Consider the following 17,261-nt stretch of genomic DNA (forward strand, 5'->3'; position numbering starts at 1 on the left):
TTCAGCAAACTTGTCGAAAGAGACTTGTATTCTGATTCAAGATCGTTGTTGAGATCATCCTCATCCTCTCTCTCATGCCTGAATCTAATTTTGGTTCTTCTTCCTGCTGACAAGTGCCATGAAGTTTGATGAAGCTCATCTCTGTCGCTGTCACTCTCCGACTCTGTATCACTGAAGCACATAAGTGACTTGTCCTTTTTCAGATTATTAGGACATTCACTTCGAGTGTGTCCAAATCCCTTGCAGTCAATACACTTGAGTTCTTTGCGTTTAGCTAGTGGGCACTCATTGCGAAGTGTCCATACCCCTCACACTCATGACATTGTACTCCCTTCTCTTTTAGAGTTCTTCGTGTCTTGCCTGGTGTTTTGAGAGCTGTTTGATCTGAGTCGTTCTCTGAAATCGCGAGTTTGATCTGTTTCCTCCTTTCTCCATCGCTTAATGAATTTGTTGAAGTTTCGAGCCATAACCCCAAATTCTCTTCTATCTTCGTGACTCGGTCCTGTTCGTTTGAGTCTGACACAAGGCGATGCTCTTTTGAGAGTTTGTGGTTCATTGATTGGTCTTTCTCAGGTCATGGACCTTCAAGATACCAGACAATTGATCAAACTTCATTTCATCTGTGTTGACAGCTATATCCAGTACTGCTTGTGTAAGCTTCAAACCGTGGACCGTTGAGGCATCATCTTAACAATCTTTTTCCACAAATCCTTCTCATCATATTTCTTCCTAGAACCGAGGCTTCACTGGCAAGTTCACTGATCTTGGATATATCCATCCAATTGGTTCATCATCAGTCATGCGGAGATTTTCAAACTTTGAAGCTAGGTGTCGATCCTTGTTCTTCGCACGCTGGTATTTCCTTCAAAGTGGTTGGTCAAAATATCCCAGCTTTTTAGCAGACTCACATCCCTGGAGTGATTGTGAACTGATCCAGATCTAATACCGAAGAGAAGATGGCGGTAAGAGCTTTAGAGTTGAATTTGATCTGCCTTTTCAGGATCAGGTCCACTGATTCTTTTTGTTTTGGAGCAAGAGTTTTGTCATCATCATCATCGTTGGCACGGACCACCACCCTTCTTCTACTGCAGTCCACGCATCCGTCATTTCATTCCTCTGATCAACTGTCGCATCCTTGCCTTCCAATGACCAAAGTTGCAGCTGTCCCATAATGGGTTTATGAATTCGAATAGTTCCTTCATGGTGTCCATGAAATCGCAGGATCTCAACCTGTTAGTAGTGTATGATACACAGAGGTTTCCCGCTCTGATACCAAATGAAAGTTCAGGGACTACCAATATAGAACTAAAACACAAGATACCAAGAACACTTTCTTGTATATTAGAAATCTGTTAAACAATCTTCCTAGATCTGTTTAATCCGAATTACTCTCAGTCACACACACGACTGAAGACGGACCAATCCTAATCTGTCAAAACAGAAAGCACAAGATACACCCACGGTACTTGTCTTTCTTAAGCTCTCAAGAACAAACCTCTTGCTCTGGCTTTTCAATCAAAAACGGCTAACCTTATCTACACAAGTAATCAGGTTAAATAGCCTTAACACAATACCCTAGTCGCCTAATATTGTGATAAGCCCAATCTTCCAATTTCTTTGCTTCACACGCCAAAGTAAGATCTTGGAACCAATGAGACGTTGACACGTCATCATCTCATAACCGACTTGTAACAGCAAGTCACACTTCCCTATATTGTGCATAACACATCCTCGTTTCTCATTCCGACCAAGCTCCTTTTTTTGAGCTTACAGTGGATTTTTTGTGTTTGGACAAGAGAGAGAGAGAGAGAGAGAGAAGAAGAGAGAGAGAGAGAGAGAGAGATACGAGAAGAGAGGATCGAGAGAGAGAGAGAGAGAGGAGAGGGAAGATACGCCAATCTGGTAACGAGTTCAAAACCACTCCTCTGATATCCTTGGTGGTTGATTAACTCTTATTTTATCTTGTTCAATAATATTTGTGCTTTCTCAACATCACATGGGCAAAATCATCCCGTTCATTAAATTAACTCGATATTATATTCTAAATATTGCCTTCTTATCATATACTGAAAAAACTTGATTTATGGAGTGTTCAGAAAGAATCGGGGTTTTGTTGTTTTATATTTATTTATTAGGGTAACATGTTAAGCTTACCATTTTTTGAAAAGGATACAATGTTGTTGTTGAACAACTTATTACAAAGAAACAAAAAAGAGGAAAAGGAAAAGGACTTAGACTAAAGAAAGATTAAAGAGATTCTAAGGCGGATCCAGGAGGAATGCAATGGAAAAGTACAGCTGCAGTAAAGAAATTGAACCATCTTGCGGGATTGACAGAAGACGATCCCTCATTGAGCGATCAACTCTGGAGATTGTCGCAGAGCGATCAAAACTGAACCATCTTGAGGGGTTTTGGTTTGTTTCACAACTTCAACTATTATATACTCAATAGGTCCATCGATATCGTGTTGTTGATTTACAAAATAAATGTGTGTGAAAACCATTAGTTATTCTCCCCATATGTCGAAAGTTGTAATTACAATTACAACATTTATGTAGAGAAAAAAACGGATAATCTAACTTTTACTGTGGAAAATATTATATTCATGCAGCTACTGCTATATCTGTACACTGTTAATCGAGACTAAACTACAAATATTTTTTATCTACCGTATTTTTATCAGTTATACCTAATATTGTTTTCACACATGTCACTAGTACAACCAACATAAAAGCGAACAAACTTCCATGGAGTACTTGGATCTAACCGGTTTATTTCGTTTTTGTAGACAGTATTGCACCAATTTAGCTATATACATTTTCTTAGGTATGAATAGTTTATGCTGTTGAGATAGTTTATGCTGTTGAGAGAAAAAGAGCTAATGATGATATGAGAATTGTAAATTTGTGATGTATGAAAGTTGTCATAGGGTGAGAAATGGTGATCATTCTTTCAAAGCCCACCACACCGTCTTGTCTAAAAAAGTAGGGCATTGTTAGAGTTCGAGGACTTGTCATCTGTGGGGCCAAACATTTGAGCCCACTGTAACAAATATGATAAAACTGATTGGGCTAAACGGACCCAGTTATAACTTATCGGATGATCTTAGTTACTTGGTTGCTTTGCAATATGAAGGGGATAATGTGCAGAGAGGATGAATGCGAACACATGGGAAGTGTTTAATTAATAGAAAGAGACGGGACTGGCAAGAGAAGTATAGCCATAAGAAGCAGCTTTTAACAATGCTGAGGTTCACAGCAATAGAAAGCTACCTTACACTTTTCTACCTTTTGTTTGTTTCAACAATTCTTCCAAACTTTAGATATTGACTTGACAATCATTGCAATGTATGGCGAACGTTTATTTTTACATTAAGTAATCGTTTATTACTATATATAGGATCATAATGGTATATACTGTTGACTAAAATTATATATACAGAGTTATATACATATATGCATTTATATTTATATGTATGTGACTATATTTTTTTTACATAAACGCGGAAAAAAGTGAGAAGGTGACTAAAATATGGATACATTGCTTAAGCAAACATGGAAAATGATGCATATACTAAAGAAAACAGAGATTCTTTTCATAATTCTTGACCAATATAAATTCTCTATTTTTATAACAACAAAGATATCTTGACCAATATATATTAAAAAAAAAGAAGATATTTTGACCAATATACTGTTTAACAAGTTTGGAATTCCTAAATATTTGGCTACGGTAACTGAAATCCGAAAGTGTTCCAATCTTCGAGCAGAAAACACATATTAGAGGAATTGATTAGGTATGTTGTAGATGTAAAAACAGTGAACCACAGAAATGAAATGACGCTCTCTCTCTAAAACACTGTTTCAAATCCCTAATCTACAAAGTGCCGCGTTTTCTGTTATAGTGACGCCGGTTAAAGCCCTAGGCCGCTCAATATCTGTTTCCACGATGGGGAAGAGAAAGGCTCCCAAAAAGTCCTCTCCTCCAAAGTTTCCTTTAGGTGCTCACACTCAAGTTTCGACTGAGAATGGCACACCTATGGCTGTCGATTTCACCATCGCCTCCCATGTTACTGAGGAGGCTAGCGCCTCACAAATCACGGCTTCTGCGAGCAAGCTCCAGGACCCGACTTCAGACCTAACTTCTGGATCTGAAAAACCAATCACTGTTGTTTCAGTGAATTCTGCGAAGGTTGCTACGGTGACTGACCCAGGCACAACACCCCTCTGCGACGAGAAGGAGGAAGGAGAGATCTCTCCCATCAACTCCAACCTTGTCCCTGCAAAGGAGGCTCCAACCCTTGGAGTAACAGGGGTTCTCGAACCTCCAGTGGCTACCAAATCTTCACCCACTACGGGAGAGGAAAAGGAAAGCCAGAATACCACAACATCAACAAAGCCGGATCTCTGGACTGGTTTATTCAAAGGAAACATGAAGAAGTTGCAGAGAAAAGGTGATAGCTTTATGCTTCCATCAGGAGAGTCTTGTGTCACTATTCCAAATTCTGTCATCGTGAAGAACAGAGGGTCTTGGGACAGTTTCATCATTGGGCAATTCTACTCTGATCCACCGTCTCAGGGCACTATTCAGAAGATAGTTAACGGCATCTGGAGTAAACAGTTTAGGGACATCACCGTCTCTAAAATGGAAGGCTTCGCTTTTCTTTTCAGAATTCCGAATGCCTCAACCCGAGCTCATGTCTTGAAGCAATGTCTATGGCAAATAGAAGGTCAAACAATGTTTGTCGCTAAGTGGGAACCGGGGATCGTTCCAGTTAAACCTGAGCTAACTTCAGCACCAATCTGGCTGGAGTTACGTGATGTTCCTCTGCAATTCTTCAACGAAGAAGCACTTGAGCATATTGCCAGTCAGGTAGGAGATCCAAAATTCCTACATCCCCATACGGCAAATAAAACGAACCTGGAAGTGGCTAAAGTCTTTACCATCATAGACCCCAGAGTGCCTCTACCGGAAGCGGTGAACGCCAGGTTTGAATCAGGAGAGATTAGAAGGATTCGGGTATCAAGTCCCTGGATGCCTCCAGTGTGTTCGTTCTGTAAAGAGGCCGGTCACTCTCTCAAGCGCTGTAAAAAAGCCCCCATCACTTGCAAAGCTTGCAAATCAACCAGTCATCAACAATCTGACTGCACTCGCTCAAAAGACAAGTCACCAGCTAAGTCAGTAAATAATCAGAGACCTGTACACAACTCTAAAGAAGTCAGGACAAACACTAAGGGAGCAAACGATCTCCAGCCTCCTACCTCCTCTCTGAAGAGCTCAAAAGCGTCTTTCAATAGCATGGAGAAAGGAGAAGCTAGTCTCCCCGTGGGTACACGTAGCCTGGGCTCCGCAGACCCTCCTGATCCTGTGAACTCAGAAACATCACCAGCGGAGTCGGACTCTTCCGATTTGGACTCAACAGATTCACAGTTTAGCGATGACTCTGGCTTTCAGGATGTAATCTCCTCTCGCCAGAAGAAGAAGGACAGGGGCAGGGGCCCCAAAAACAAGTAATTTTTATGTATATAGATCTTTTTGGCTGGAATGTACGGGGATTTAATAAGGTCAACCACCGTACTGGATTTAAAAAATGGTTCAAGCAGCATAGACCATCTTTTGGGTGTCTTCTTGAGACACATGTACAGCGGATTAAGCAGAATAAGTTTGTTACCTCCCTCTTACCCGGTTGGGGTTTTGATGGTAATTACGAGTTTTCTGAGTTGGGTAAAATATGGATTTTGTGGCATCCTTCACTCCAGGTCTCGATTATTCAAAAATCCCTTCAGATGATCACTTGCCTTGTCAAGCACCCGGGCTATCTATCTCCGGTCATCGTTTCTTGTATCTACGCTTCTACTGATGAAGATATTCGAAAAGAACTGTGGTCTGAGATCATTTGCATCTCAACTCATTCAGAAGTGCAAGGGAAATCCTGGCTTCTTGTTGGAGACTTCAACCAGATTTTAAAACCCCAGGAACACTCAAGACCGCCTACCCTTAATGTAGACAGGAAAACCAGGGAGTTCCAGGAATGTATTTCAGATGCTGCGCTATCTGATCTCAGCTACACTGGACCAACTTTCTCATGGTGGAACAGTCAAAAAAGCCAACCCCATCGGAAAGAAGCTAGATCGTATATTGGTAAATGACCAGTGGCTTGTCCAATTCCCATCTTCTCTTGGAGTTTTTGGACCTCCACAGTTCTCTGATCACACGTCTATGTCAGTCATTTTGGAGTCTGCTAAGTCTAAGCACCGAATCCCATTCAGATTCTACAACTTCCTACTCTTGGATGGTGAGTTCCTGCCAATGATCGCCTGGCTCTGGTTTTCTACAAATATTGTGGGTTCTGAAATGTTCCGAGTCTCGAAAAAGCTCAAAGCTCTTAAGAACCCGATAAGATCTTTTAACAGAGACCATTACTCAAACCTGGAGAAACGTGCTGAAGAAGCTCAAACAAGTCTGAATCAAATTCAGCAGGATCTCCTTTCTTCCCCGTCAGTGGCTTTAGCTGAAGCAGAGGCTGAAGCACAAAGAAAACTGGGCATTCTCCTCAACGCAGAGCAAGTGTTCCTATTTCAGAGATCTAACATATCATGGCTGAATGTTGGTGACTGTGGTTCTCACTACTTTCACAAAATTATGGCTACAAGGCGTTCTCAGAATCATATTCATCTCTTAATTGGCCCGTCTGGCGAAAAATTTGAAACCCGTGAGGCTATTCACGCTCATTGCCTTGCTCACTTTGCTGACTTCTTAGGGAGCACCCCCACCATGCCTCTCTTTGATCCTCAAGACATCACTCTTCTGCTAAACTACAACTGCCCAGAAAGTCAATGCGACAAGCTGCAGGAGGATTTCTCAGACGAGGAAATCAAGGATGCGTTCTTCAATTTACCACGAAACAAATCATGTGGTCCTGATGGCTTCTCCTCTGAATTCTTCATTGGCTGCTGGTCTATCATTGGCCCTGAGATCACTTCAGCTGTTAAAGAATTCTTCAGGGAAGGAAAACTGTTGAGGCAATGGAACTCAACATTGTTGGTGCTTATTCCTAAAATCAGGAATGCTTCAAAGATAGGGGATTTCAGACCGATATCTTGTCTCAACACCTTGTATAAAGTGATCTCTCGGCTGTTAACAGGCAGATTGAAGGAGGTTCTCAGCCCGGTCATTTCGCATGCCCAATCAGCTTTTATGCCTGGTAGGCTGCTCGCTGAAAACGTCTTGCTGGCTACGGAGCTAATTCAAGGTTACAAACGGAAGAACATCTCACCTCGTGCTATGCTCAAGGTTGATCTTCGTAAAGCTTTTGACTCTATTCGATGGGATTTTGTGCTTGCATCACTCAGAGCCATTGGACTGCCTCATCGCTTTATAAACTGGATATCAGAGTGTATCTCTTCTGCCTCCTTCACGATCTGTATTAATGGAGAAGCAGGTGGCTATTTCAAAAGCTCGAGAGGATTGAGGCAAGGGGATCCCTTATCGCCGTATCTTTTCGTGCTGGCAATGGAGGTATTTTCTAGACTACTCAAATCTCGTTATGCCTCGGGATATATTGAGTATCACCCAAGCGCTAAGCCGGTGGATATCTCTCATTTAATGTTCGCCGATGACGTAATGGTCTTCTATGATGGTAGCAGCTCTTCACTACATGGCATCTCAGAAACGCTTGACGACTTTGCTATGTGGTCAGGACTTGAAATCAACCACAACAAGTCTGAGCTTTTCACTGCAGGCCTCTCCCAACTGGAAACAATCACCTCCATGAGCTATGGTTTCCCTATTGGTACACTACCTATCCGCTATTTGGGCCTTCCGCTTATGCACCGTAAGTTGAGAATCTCGGAATACTCCCCGCTGTTGGACAAAATAGCCGCAAGCTTTAATGCTTGGTCAGCGAGACATCTCTCCTTTGCTGGCAGACTTGTGCTTATAAAATCAGTTATCTCAGGCACGGTGGTGTTTTGGATCACAACGTTTATCTTGCCAAAGGGTTGTATCAAGAAGATCGAATCTCTCTGCTCAAAGTTCTTATGGTCAGGTCAGATCGAAGGTCCCGCATTTACAAAGATCTCTTGGGCTACTTGTTGCTTACCAAAGCAAGAAGGCGGGTTGGGTCTGCGCCGTTATGAAACTTGGAATAAAACTCTATGCCTTCGTCTCATCTGGCTACTATTTGCAGAAGGAGGATCACTTTGGGTGGCGTGGCACAAACACCATCACCTAAACTGTCAAAGTTTCTGGGAGTTAACCGGCCATGCTAGAGATTCATGGCATTGGAAGTCGCTACTCAAGCTTAGGCAACTTGCGAGGCCGTATATTGTATGCACGGTTCAAAATGGAAGATCAGCTAGTTTCTGGTTTGATCAATGGACACCGTTGGGAGCTCTAATAGATGCTCTAGGACCTACAGGACCCCGTACTCTACGGATACCTCTTCAAGCTACTGTCTCCGAGGCTACTTCAGACGACTTTTGGAATCTGCCAGCGCCTAGATCAGACGAAGCAGTAGCTCTCCATGCTTATCTGACAAATATTCCAGTTCCTTCAGGTGCACTAGACTCAGATTTCTATTCTTGGACCATTGAGGGGGTGAAGTTTCAGTCCTTCTCCTCATCCAAAACTTGGAGCACGATCAGAGAAAGGCAACAACACTGTAATTGGTACAATGTAGTATGGTTTAAAGGCAATACGCCTAAACATGCTTTCCATATGTGGGTTGCTGTCAATGACAGGTTACCGACGCGCTCCAGATTAGCGGCTTGGGGAATGCTCACTCCAACAACATGTTGCTTGTGCATGTGCGCAGACGAATCGAGGGACCATATCTTCATAGAATGTCCTTTCAGCAAGGATCTTTGGCGAATGATGCTCCAAAAACTGTCTTCACCAAGACTTACCTTTCACTCTTGGACGCAGCTACTGAATTGCCCTTCCACGGCTCACGTTCGGCCCCTGCGTATCCTGAGAAGCGTTGCAGTCCAAGCAATTGTCTACAATCTCTGGACCGAAAGAAATAGCAGAATCTTCAAGAGCAAAGTGTTAACCACATCAGAACTCTTCAAGATTGTGGATAGACAAGTGAGGAACACCATCTCTGCTCGCAAGACCAGGAAGCACTTCAAGAATCTCATGGCTGTTTGGTTGATCTAACTAAAAGCCTTTAAAATTTTCTCTCAGATTGTAGGCATGTTTTTTCCTTTGTTTTTGCCATGCCAAACAAACTTTAGTTTTCAAACTGTTTAGATTGTAAGCTCCTTTCATTTATATGATATTCAAAGTTAAGCAAAAAAAAAAAAAATGTTGTAGATGTAAAATAGTGCAACGGTCAATTACAAAACCAAGGGGCTCTAGTGCTTGTAACGTATCCTTTCCTTTTCAAACGTCTACCCCCAACTCCCAAGACAATGGCCTTTCTCTAGTTATGTATTTGTTGTTGATTGTTGTACAACTAAAACCATGTCACGTGTAATCTCCCTTGACATGTTCCACTCGCGTGGGCTCGAATCTCATCTTAACCACTACTTGCTATTCATGTCATGTCTATGTTTTGCCTTTGTAACCATTTAATATGAAATCTATAACGTGATGTTGCCTCCTCTCCAAGCCCCGACTTTTCTTCTTTATGCTTCTAGCTAGTTTTTTTCTCTTTTACTTATAGATACTTAATCAGTTCTTGTAGGTATAAGACCTTGTAAACTTGATTTATAACCTACAATATAACTGGGACTTTTTAATATGGAATTTAAAGTCAACGCTATGGTTTAGTTCTGTTCAACTGAATAAGATGGAAGCAGAAATTCAGCCTAATGACCAACTGAATAAGATTTTTGTACCATGAATTTTATCCATAATTTGTTTTTGTCAAGACTGAGATCCATAATTATCTCACTTTTTAGTCTTGTCTCATCTATACTATTAAAGCAGGATTCTGTTGTCATAATTACCTTAGGGACATGTTTCCTTCACTAACATTGCATGTTTCATTAAGGGCAATTAAGTAATATTAATAACAAATCTATATTGGGTCATTATTTTTGGATCCAGCCCAAATCAAATCTCTCTTGGGCCATTTGGGCCTATTAAAAAATCAGATTCAATTCTCACTTTTTTTTTTCCTTTAGGCCATTGAGTCCAAGTTCAAATAATTTTTTTTCAACTATTCTTAATTATTATTTTTTTCTTTTCTTAATATAATTTAAGCATTCATAAAAATGATTGAATTTTTTCATTGAAAAGTATAAATCTTTATTAAAAGTATATAATTTTTTAATTAAAATATTAACCCCATAATAAAATTAATTTATCAGAGTTATACCAACTTAATTCATTAAAAAAAATAAAGTTTAATTTTTTTAACATAAATAGTCATTTAAAATGAAATACGATAAATAAAGATAAAATTTTTAAGTTTTTTATAAAATAAAACACAAATATATGAAAATGTGACATTTACTAAATATTTGTCAATTGAAAAAAAAAAATAATAAACCCGCGCTTTGAAAGCGCGGGTAAAAATCTAGTACTACTTAAACTTAAATTGGGAACACATTTGCAATAGTTTTGAAATAAATCTATGATAGTTTAAGCTTCAATATAAATGTTATTCCATACAAAATTACTATCGTAGAATTATTTTCTGTTATATAAACTTTACATTAATTCTGAATAGAGTTACAACTTTATTCAATACTAATATTATATCCAAATGTGTTTCCTCACGACAGAAAAAAGGGGATCTCTTTAAGAAATCGAAGAAATATTAAATTAAAACTTTTATCATCCGTGAGGATCTGGAAATTGAAATTACATTTAATAGCAATAATTTTTCTTTACCATCAGTAATACAAATTTCAAATTGGATTTACTCTGTTATTGTATAAATACATAGCTGAGAGTGATGGTTAAAACGGTTAGTAACTTTACTCTCCTTATCACTAAATACAGATTTAACTGTCATGGATGGGTGACTTCAAAGCTCTTCATTAAAAGATAAGAGGCGCCAGCTCATACTGTAAAACTTTAGTTAGCTAAATTAAACACATAAATATGTTCAGATTCTTGGAAAAAAAGAAGTTAAAATGGTTACAAATGGGAGTAATGGCGTATATATACACTTTTATGTTTGAGAGTTTAAAACAATATTGTGATTATACAAAAAAAATTTTCCTAAATAAAAATTAGTTAAAATTACATTTACTGTGAAGAGGATATACAAAACTAAATTAGTTATAACTGCATTCAACTAACGGGTATACATATAAAAAAATGGAGTCATGGTTTGAAAATATAAGCTACAAGTTTTGAAAAACTGAGGACACATAAATAGGGGACAAACAAAATTCAAAGTTGGAATCCAAGGCAACAAGAGAGGATATCCCCCACATTATCATAAACACAATCAGTTAATTTCCTACACCCTATCAGAAAGCTCATAAAATCAAATGAGCCCACACTCCTTCAATTAAGTTCTTCACCCACGCATTTAGTGGGTCACACAAACTCTTATGACTTGTATGTCCCTCCACAGTCCACACATCTAATTTTTTCAGCATTCAGAACGTTTAACTGTAACCATATCCGGAAAATAAAATTATTGAAAGTTATATTTCTATTGAGTTACATATCACATTATTTGTTGTAATATAAACATCTGACATTGCATCCTATCATTTCCACAGACTAGCACAGAAAGAGACTTGTGATATCATCCAAGTCTCCCCATCTTCAAAACCCTAATTAAATAATGTCCATGAAAGGGGTCTCATCAGCAGAACCAGATAAAATCTCTAAGAAAATATCTTTCCACAAGCGCAACGATGCTCACTCGGGCGAGCTTGACGTGTTCGAGGCCGCCATGTACTTCTCCGGCTACAACGAGTTCTCCTCCTGCGACCATAGACACTCACATAAGCATGGCTATAACGCCGCAAGAGAGGAGAATCGAAGGAGATGGGGAATATTAGGAGGAGGCAGAAGAATAAGCTTGGATTTGCCGATTAGATGTTCAGAGCAGGTGCATCATCTTCACCAAGACCATCTTGAGAAGCCAGAAGTCAAAGCAATCAAAGAGAGGACTAGTAACGTGAGATACAAGCAACCAAGCTCACCGGGTGGGAAAATCGTCAGCTTCTTGAACTCTTTGTTTCATCAAGCGGGTTCGAAGAAGAACAAGTCGAAGTCAAAGCCAACGGAACGAGAAGTCGAAGAGGAGATCCATGGAGGAGGATGGATGAGGAGGAGGAGGAGAAGTAGTATCAGCCATTTCTTGAGTTCAAGCAGATCTAATTCAACCACCACAACGACATCATCGTCATCAAAGTCTCTGTTGTCATCTTCAAGCTCGGGTTTCAGAACTCCTCCTCCATATTCAAACACTCCCACCAAGAACTACAAGCAGTTCTTGAATTTCACTTCCGCCACAAACCAAGTGGAAGTCCTAGAGGAAAAGAAAATAAACAAAGAGTTATCTTGGCTTGATGAGAAACTTAACGTGATGGAGAGCCTCTCAGAGAAAAAGAAGGTTTGGGGTGACCATGATGATGATGCTGATGATGATCGGAGAATAAAGAGAGAGGGAGATGATGACGATGGAATGGAGAGTGATTCAAGCTCTGATCTCTTTGAGTTGCAGAACTACGAGTTGTCTCGTGGAGGCTTGCCAGTTTACGAGACTACCAATGTAGCTAACATCAACAACACTCCTCTATAATCTCTGACTCCGAGTGTCATGATGAAACCCATCAGATCTTGATAAATACCCCATGAAACAATATTTTTAGTTGTTATTGTGTGATTATTCTGCAGCTTATATGTAATTCTTTTGAATTTCTGGGATTTGATTGTGGAAGTCTTTTTGTATGAGATTTGAGGGTAGTTTTGATAAATACATAGTTTTCTTGTCTCTCTCATGGATTTTCTTTAGTTTCCACATAATAACGTTTTGTTTTAGCAGAAACTGGGTGAAGAAATTTGTCAACTTTTGCTACATTAACAACCAGAAAATTGAGCTATGTCACAGACCATACATCGTTAATGATTGCGATTAAGACTATCAATGAATAAGAGCCAGAAACATACATAAATAAGTAAAACTGGTCGGTTAAGTATGGTTGGTCATTTTCTCACTTAGTTGTTGTTCTCTTTACATATAAGTCTTTTCTTTGGTAAGATAAGAATATATATATAAGTTCGTTAATTATATGTCCATTTGTCGTTGGTTATTAGTCTTGCATCTTATGACGTCAGTAGCTCTACTTCTACTATAACATGAAAACAAACAAACAAATTTTGGGGACCAACAACGATATCCACTTGTATGTTCATGTATAAACATTAAATATTAAGAATTAGCAATCAGTGACTTCACTTAGCATACCTAGATGTTTTTTGTCCTGTCAGGAGTTATGTCATAGAACTATGATAGATATGACAAAAGTATAATGTTTAGGTCGAAGACTGATTTAATCTTAAAAAGATAATCAACTGCTTTAAATAAATGTATTAACAAATTAATCGAGGACAAAGAGATATCCAAGCAAAATAAAAGCTCGATTTGATTTTTGAAGCTGTGTTAGGTCGCTGCTGTTGCTGTTTGTTTTGTGGTCAGGTGATTTGACACTACCGGCGAGCTGTTCTCAGGTGGGCTATTATCTTTAAGAGCGGATTCATCGGGGAAGCCAAAACACTAAAAGTGAAATATATTTCTCCAAAAAACACTTTATAACTTTAAATATGAAGTTTTTTGCTTTTCAAAAAGAAATTTCAAAACTTCAAATTGAAGTTTTGAAGAGTGAAACTCTATATTTGAAGTTTCACTACTCAAAACTTGAAGTTTCACTACTCAAAATTTTAAATTTGAAGTTTCATATTTTTATTTGCATTTTGGTCCTTACAATTACACATCACATTTATGATTCATAAACAGTTTCTTGTTTATTGTTTAATCCTTATAAAAATTACATCTCATAAATATTTTAAGTTTTGTTTATAAAATTTAAGTTAACACATAAAACTAAATAAAACTTTAAAATAAGATTTAAAATATTTAAAACTAGATTTAGATAACAAAAGTATACAAAAGAAACTTAACAAAAAAGCTTATAAAAAATTACATGAAGACATAACTATTATACAAATTTAAATATTACAACAACACTAATAGTCAGGTAAGTTTGATCCGGAACCGTCAAAATTTCTAAATATTGTCCAATCTTTTTTCTGTAACTGAAGATGGTTGTTGTTGATGATGTCTTTTCGTACAATTTTTCTAGTTCATATTGAATATATTCACAAGTATTAATATCATCGATAAAAGTTAGTCTTTTAGCAATATTTTATGTTTCTCTTTTACTTTCTTGTTCTAATCTAATGTATTTACAAATATTAATATCACCTGATTTCAATATTTTGTATCTTTAATCCACAAATTAAAATGAGGAGAGCCATTTTTACTTTGAAATGCACTAGTATATCATATATGCATTACGAAAATCACTTTATAGAATAATATGGTATTTTGCGTGAAGTTTAATATTAATTAAGTTATTTGTTTAAAATTTTATATTTTAATATAATATTTTATTAATTAATATTGTTGTAATATGTTGATATATGTGCTAGTTATTTACAAAAATTTTGTGAATTCAAATTAGTTATGACAAATATAAGGACCATATTATAAAATACAAATAATTTTGAAGTTGAGTTTGAAGTTTTGCTTTTGGAGAAGAATACCTTTAAATTTCAAATATAGAGTTTTGAAAACTTCAAAATAAATTTTTTTTTGGAGAAGCTCTAAGCTTGGGACAGAAACCCAGCCATAAGAAAAGAAAACAAACTGTTTGGCCCGTTTTTAATGGGCTTATATCAGGCCTTAACTATGCTTCATATTTTGATGGACTTGGTTTGGCAAATTGTAACATACATTGATACACCATTTTAATATCTACCTTGGTTCGCACTTCGCACCTAATTTATATGGTAATTAACTAATTTTACACATTATTTCTCACTTAAAGTTAAAGAGTTTTACACAAAATATATATCCGAAATTTACTTATAACAGTGAGTAACAATCAAAAATTCAAACTTATAATAGTTACTAACGTTGCAAAGATGAGGAAAAAAAGGAAAATGGGACTAGCTTGCCTTTAGATTCCATCACCTGGAGAGTGCGGTTGGTTGGCCAACAAGATGTGCTCTGGCTCCCACCAAACAAAAATAAAAAGTGCTGATTTTTATGAAAGCAAAAGAAAAAAGAAAAGGGTTGGTTTTGTAATAAAGCAAAAGTTTTGTTAAACTTCTGACGTTGCACACGCACGCTCCACCACCAATCTCTTCAAGTCGCTGATTCCCCAATATTTTATATATTCTTTACGCGACCCCAAAGTTTCTTTTTCTTTTATGGAAACCCCATACATTCCTCTTCTATCTTGTGCATTAATTTTGATACTTATTTTAATGGAAACTACTTGTTTAAATAGATAAAACCAAAATAATGTTTTCAAGTTGCGATATAATAATTCTGTTTCCCTAGGCTGTTGATTTTTATCTTTAAAATTGCGAAGCTACCAACAAACAAAATAATTAACAAAAACGAGTTTGTGTTTGTTAGTAGAATATAACCCACAAAATGTTTACACTACAGATTGTGGGTCGTGACAATGTCCACTGTGACCTATCTGTTTTGATTGTAGTGAATATATTTATGGCATCATTCATTTAAGTGTGTATTTGTGTTCGAGATAGTGTGAACACACGACATCGTTTTCGCTGTTTGTCTCTACAAAAAGTTCAATACATGCCACCGCAGCCTTGTATTATGTTTAGGATTTAGGAAGTCTTATTTTATTTTCAATTGAAAACAACTTGCATATACAAGTTTAGTCGTGTGTTAGAGCCGATCATAGCTCCTATTTTAGGCAGCATCTCAAGTTGTAAAAGCTATTTTATGTCAAGGCTTTATGAGGTTAAACAGTTTTTCACAGTCTGTTATTTTTCTAATCAGGTTTCTCTTACTTTTAATGATTTCAAAATTTACAGTCATTTTCTATTTTTCTTTACCTTAAATTTATACAATATAACTTCTTTAAATTAACACTCTATAAATTAATATACACTAAAAATCTCTATAAAATAATATAATTTTATAGTTTCAAATTAAGTTTTTAGTTCAATTAGTATATCGATAAATTAATATCTCTATAAATTAATTAAAAAAATAGTTTTGGTGTAGTCCAACATTATTAATTTATAGAGGTTTCACTGTAAACCTTAATTTACATGATTTCAAAACAAAAAGTTCAATTTTACTAATTTTATTATAAAATATTTTATTTTTATTTTTATAATAATAACTAAAACACCAAACTGGTTTACATTAATTTTATTATAATTATAATTTATTTTTCTTTATTAGTTTATATTCCATATTGACTTATTTTCGTTTTACCTATGTTTCTCTTTTCAATATTTATATAATTTATCTATGATGAAATATCAACTACAATATTTAATTCTTTATAGTTTTTACCATCAATCATATTGTCTAAATATTTAAAATAACTTTTACGGTTTTTATCCATAACTGCTATTTTTATTGGTAAAGTCTTTTGTCTTAAAAGTAGAAATTCCAAATTCGCGTCTTAATATCGGTGAGGAGAGAATTTAGCAACCAACTTTTGTCTTGGTCCAAATAGATTATAAATTTCCTAACTTTTGAAATTTAAAAAAAAAACAATTTGAACAGCATAAAACTTAAAGAAACAACATGAAATGAAAGATCTTAACAATCAGTAAATACTTATTTTACTTTATTATTTGCTGATCATGGGAGTTATTAGCATTTTCATTTTAATAATATATTAAATATTAAATTATGTTTCTGAGAAAATTGTAGGTTTTATATTAAAAGAAGCCAAAAAAATCCCTACTTTAATATTTGTAAAATTCAAGACCGGGTTTGGTTGTGTTTTTACTTTCATATATTAGTATATTTTATATCACTAAATTGTAAATATTACATTTAAACTAAAAGTAGTGTAACTTAACAAAAATGCTAAAACAAATAAATTTCATAAAACGCAAATCAAATAAAAGAATAAAACTACCTTTAACTTAGTGTGTGTATTATTTATAGAGCTTCACATTTCAATACATTATTTAACACATTTTCCCATATGTTCTACACTCATCACGAAACCAAAATTTATGATAGTTTCAATTTATAACCACTTAATTATTTAACTATTTAC

General features: G+C 36.5%; 2 protein-coding genes across 2 annotated transcripts; both read left to right on the top strand.

Moving 5' to 3' along the window:
- Positions 1-3,948: 3,948 nt before the first annotated feature.
- LOC111215867 lies at positions 3,949-9,159 on the top strand. The gene is made up of 4 exons (XM_048752150.1): positions 3,949-5,510; positions 5,565-5,700; positions 5,760-6,033; positions 6,098-9,159. The coding sequence occupies exons 1-4, from the start codon at positions 3,949-3,951 to the stop codon at positions 9,157-9,159; spliced, it is 5,034 nt and encodes a 1,677-aa protein (XP_048608107.1).
- Positions 9,160-11,576: 2,417 nt separating this feature from the next.
- Positions 11,577-12,912, top strand: LOC106420469 (protein BIG GRAIN 1-like E). The gene has a single exon (XM_013861313.3). The coding sequence runs from the start codon at positions 11,753-11,755 to the stop codon at positions 12,716-12,718; it is 966 nt and encodes a 321-aa protein (XP_013716767.2). The 5' UTR covers positions 11,577-11,752; the 3' UTR covers positions 12,719-12,912.
- The last annotated feature ends 4,349 nt before the right edge of the window (positions 12,913-17,261 follow it).

Source organism: Brassica napus, chromosome A2 (genome assembly GCF_020379485.1).
Source record: "Brassica napus cultivar Da-Ae chromosome A2, Da-Ae, whole genome shotgun sequence".
NCBI lineage: Eukaryota > Viridiplantae > Streptophyta > Magnoliopsida > Brassicales > Brassicaceae > Brassica > Brassica napus.